The sequence below is a fragment of the Penaeus chinensis genome, chromosome 19 (genome assembly GCF_019202785.1).
Source record: "Penaeus chinensis breed Huanghai No. 1 chromosome 19, ASM1920278v2, whole genome shotgun sequence".
Classification (NCBI taxonomy): domain Eukaryota; kingdom Metazoa; phylum Arthropoda; class Malacostraca; order Decapoda; family Penaeidae; genus Penaeus; species Penaeus chinensis.
Genome location: NC_061837.1, coordinates 24,233,344 through 24,238,343, shown reverse-complemented (window position 1 = coordinate 24,238,343; position 5,000 = coordinate 24,233,344). Strand labels below are relative to the sequence as shown.

Genomic DNA, 5,000 nt, shown 5'->3' with positions numbered 1-5,000 from the left:
AGGTGAGGTTGACAAGAGTAGAACAGAAGTAGCCACAGGGATAACATATAAGTATTTAGACAAATAGGTTGTCTGAAATACTGCTGTTTCCATTTTCCTGGAGGCAGAAGTTGTTTTATTGGCAACAAGTAATTTTTGTAGTCTGAATAAGTAGGATCATCAGATGTCCAAGATTAGATGTAAACTGCAGCTTTAATGTATTCCTGTAATACTTATGCAGAGGGATATATATTGAATAGAATTTTCCTCTAAGAAGTCTAATTTTATACTTCTTGTTGCTATTTTTTTCCCCCTTGGCAAAAAGTTTTGTCTGTAACGAGTTCTCTGCATGTTTTCCTAAGGTTCGAGAAGCTGCACAAGCCTTGCTGAAGACAGAGCTCTCAAGAATGGGTGTTGAAGGTCGCTCAAAGTTGGTAGAGAGCTGGACACCCCACTTGCCATCCCACATGGAACCCCTTCCCACTGGACCATCCCAATTTAACAACCATCAGGAAGCACCTCATACACCACGGCTAGAGCAATCAAGTAACAAAGTAAGTTATTTTTCTTTCTTTCTCCCCCCTTTTCAGTGGGTGTTTGTGCCGCAGAGGTTTGGGGAATGCCAGTTTATATATTGTAACTTAAATAACCCTAATTATCTTTAATTGAGCTTGAGATACTACCTTGTGCTAGGGTAGCAAGGTCAAAATAATATCAAAGTTGAACTTGCTAGTGCAGTATCGGCTAAGGGGACCATTTTGTCTATGAATAACAAATATCACAGCCTTTGGTATAAAAGAGCCAGTTGCAATTTCTTATAGTTTTTGGAAAGCAAAAAAGCTGCCTGTGAATGTTAGACCCAAAATCATTTGATTTTCTGAGGGTGTGTGTGTTGGAAGTAGATTCCTTATTGAATTAAATGGATAAACTAAGATTGATCATAATTTTTATTTTCAAAATATATGTTGTCCTTTTTTAACCCAAATCCTCCGGGTCGGCGATCCCTGGCTCTACGGGCATTTCCGGGAGGCTACCGCGTAGGCCTAAACTCATATTCCGGGGATTTATCCCGCGGGGTGGGGTACGCGCTACGCACACATAGCGCGGGATTACTCCAATGCTACTTGGTTTTACTAAGATTGATGAAAACTGTATGTGTAAAATCGAGAATAAATCGCTTTTTGCGACCTTATATTGGAAAATGTATTGAATTTCTCATCTTTTTTACTCTTTTATTATATTATCCTTTCTCCATACTGTCCATATCAGATATTATAGGGGCACAGCTTTTGTATTATGGTTTTATATCATGTTCATTGATGAGGATGCGAGGTTTGGTTGACATAAACAAATTTTTACATCAGATTTTTATTTTTCATTTCAATTTGCATGGTAAGGGGTAAAACAAGGGGGACATAATGCGACATCGCATAGCCGACAGACGAAGCGAGACATGGTCCTTTTTCCTTTCGTCTGTCGGCAGTATTTGCAGCGGCGATACTTCCCACCATCATTTTCTTCGATAGTGTGGGTCATATTGTTGGAGCGGGGCTGGGAAGGTGACCGGGGAGATCGCGATGGTGTTGCCGCTCGCTGAGGTGTCACGCTCCTTGTCCTCCTCACCTTCAACCCCGTCGGCCGCTGCAGCAACTCAGCTATAAGCTGGACGCGGAATTCCAGTTGTGTCATTTTTCCGCCCATCCACTTATGCACTGCATGCGCATTTATTATAGCCATATCCAGCAGGTTGTAAAACAATTTCACATACCACTTATTCGTTTTTCTAGCTGCTGGATATGACTGAGCTAGCTGGTCGCTTATGTCCACTCCTTTCATCCCTTTGTTGTAGTCGACAATACTCAGAGGTTTTCTTCGGACCTCCCCTCTTCTATTGGGTGGGAGGTCGACCATCTCATCTCCCCTGTGGATGGTCGACAGGATGTTGACTTGTTTCTTGTCGAACCATGACATCGCCAACATCCCTGCCCTCGAGGTCCTGATGTCGACTTCGCCCTTCTTCTTCACAGATAAATCCTTTGGCATGAACTTCCTATTTAGTCTTACCGTGCCGATGGTCTCTGTCTTCCGGGACTGTAGGTAGTGGAAGAGGGTGGGCGAGGAGTACCAGTTGTCAAGGTACAACTGGTACCCCTTTTCGAAGAGACCTGCTTCATGCATAAGGTCTACGACTGCCTTCATGCTTGCGGGGACGTCACTTCGGTCTTGCCCCATGTAAACTCGGAAAGCCGAAGTATATCCTGCTGCCTTACCGTCACTGGAACATAGTTTGTAGACTTTCATGCCAAACCTTGCTCTCTTGGACGGGTTGTACTGGACAGCATGATGACGTCCCCTGTAAGCCCACAGTGACTCGTCGACAGCTATCTTCTCCTCTGGAGTGAAGACTTCCTTGAAGGTCCTTTGCAGCGTGTCCATTACAGGCCTCAGTTTCCACAACCTGTCGTCTGCTGCTGCTGGATCTTCGTTGTCACTGAAGTGGAGGTTCGCTGTCAACAGGTCATACCGATCCCTCGTCATAGTCTGACGGAAAACAGAGCTGTTCAAAAGAGGATTATCACACCAATAATGCCTGTAAGAAGGTCGGGGCTGTACACCCATTAGAAGACGAAGACCTATGTACTTCTGCAGCTCCTCTGCAGTGCTATCTTCCCAGGCCTTCATATGCGACGATTGGTGTTGCGGGTGCTGCTCAGCGTACAAGTTCGTCTGGGTCTCCAATGTCTGCCAAAGGTCAGGGGGGAAGAAACAGTCCAGGATCTCCCTGGGCGTTGAGTCCTCCTCAAGTCCCAGTTCCTCCTTCAGGCCTGGAGTACCTCAAAAGCCGTGGCGACGCGGCACGTTCTCCTCCTTGAACCAACCTTTCCAACCCTTGGACCCAGGGGCGTTGCGGGCGGCATGGCGGCGGGCGTACTCCGACAAAGGCTCATCGGAGTCGATGGAGGTGTCGTGGGCAGAGACGTAGTCAAGAGTGACTTCGTCCCGGTCCAACTCATCATATGTGCAGTCACTATCTGCATCGTCCCCGTCGTCGAAGTAGTCAGGATCGTCTACCTGATCCTCGTCCACTTCTTCCTCGTCCTCCCAGTCGGAGTCTCCGAGCAGGGGAACGGCAGGCACTGGAGCGACGACGGGTTCGCGGGATGTCGATGGCTGAGGCTCACCCACGTCCGTGAAAGACATGAAGCCTTCACGGGCGTGTGCTCCCCTCGTGGCAGTGGGCGCTAGTAAATCGCTTCTGCGGCCAGATGGTCGGCCAGCAGAAAAGCGAGAAGCACGAGCGCGAGAAACTGTGAGAATACGAGGCATGTTCAAGGAACAGAGGTCTGGCTAACAGTGATCTTAGTCAAAAGGTAAGGTCATAGGAAACCTCGTCACCGTCAGATTTTTAGCCGGCCTCGTTTGTATAATTGCATACGACCTCGTTTCCAGAAGAATGCTTGTTATGGGGTAATGGGGGAGGAGGAATGAGGGATCTCCTCAAGAACGAATCTCCGTCACCTCCGTAGCTGACTTCGTTTGTGAAGATAGCAAAAATGACTTAGTAACATTGTTCATGTATTTGTCTTACATAATAGTCTTTATACATTTATATGATTATGATTATGTAACAATATAGAGCCTCATTAGCATGTATTCTCCAAAAATGAATAGAGATGTAAAACGTTATTGAAAGGTGAGTAGGGAAGTCCGTAGATTCGATGTTTTCTTTTATAAAAATTCGCGAACAAATGTAAAACGCGAAATAATCAATTTTGGTGTGGCTGAGAATGATTTGCGTCATCAGATAAGTTTGTATATATCACCTCGTCACCATCACCTTTTTAGCGTACCTCATTTGTATTATTTCCAGCACAAGATGGGGGGAAGAGGGGGGGGGGCGAAATGTGGGGATGGGGGGGACTGGGGGGAACAGGGAGGGAGGATGGGGGCATGGGGGGAAAGGGAACTCAAGAACAATCTCCATCAGTTTTGTGGGAATGGAGTGTCCAGAAAAAATAAAAACGTAAAATTGAGACCGTCATCACTCATGACGCCCGGCAGCAAGGGTGCCGTCACCTATCATGACGGCCGGAACATTGGCCAGTAAGGTGCCGTCATCTCTTCATGCCACCCGGAGGATTTGGGTTAATAAGATGTCTTGAAAATTTGTTAGGCAATATGTTCTGTTGATAAAACAAGTCTAAATAATTTAGAATGTAAATGAAAATAAAGATTTAAAGACTTAAAAGAAGAACAATGAAAAGAAGGACAGATGACCAACAGCTCATCTGAATCATAGGGGTTTGGTTTGAGGGTAGATGATAAGAACATGCCATTGTGGGAAAATTTGGCCGAGGGCTGGGGTGACAGGAACTTGCTGTCATGAGAATTTCTGCTGAAAGCTATGGTTACAGGAATGACTCACCATGAGTCTACAAAGCTCTAGGTGGTTGATTAGACTCAGTTGGTATTTAGGAAGGGGATTTTACAAAATCTCCATTAATAAACAAATGTGGAATGTACCATTCTTGAGCCATGACTTGAAGTCAGTCTATTACCATCTGGATAAAACAAATCAAATGACAAATATAAGCATTAGAAGCTGGCAAAAACACTATAAACACATGCAGAAAGAGGGCTAATAAAATTGCAGAGGGGAGGTATGGAGTCTTGTTGTTGCACACAAGTGCAACAACAGAGTAAAGTATTGGCAGAGTATTGACTCAAGTAAGCTCAGTTAACCCCTTGATGACGGGTGAAGAAAACTAAAAAAAACCTCTAAGCTGTGGAGATCAATGGCAACGCGCCAACTTTGAGCGTGGGAGTTCGGTACATCATGCTGAATCACTGACTCATAGCACTTTGGCACGCCGCCGCACTCTACAGCCGCACGCCAGAGATCGAGCGGTTTGTTTTGACGCCTCACTGCATGACCCGTCAGGAAGGGGTTAATGCCAGTATTTTGGGCCATGTGATTGGCAATGAAGCAACTGGATCTAATTCTAATAAGCCATGAGCAT

General features: G+C 45.6%; 1 protein-coding gene across 12 annotated transcripts in view; it reads left to right on the top strand.

The window, feature by feature from the left end:
• Positions 1–5,000, top strand: part of LOC125035322 (WD repeat-containing protein 7-like) — a 72,123-nt gene that overhangs the window by 60,367 nt on the left and 6,756 nt on the right. For all 12 annotated transcript variants that reach the window (XM_047627639.1, XM_047627629.1, XM_047627633.1 and 9 more), the window contains 2 exons: positions 1–2; positions 342–533. The exon at positions 1–2 is cut by the window's left edge and continues 203 nt beyond it. In XM_047627639.1, the coding sequence (XP_047483595.1) occupies positions 1–2; positions 342–533 (194 nt within the window). The remainder of the gene's footprint in view (positions 3–341; positions 534–5,000) is intronic.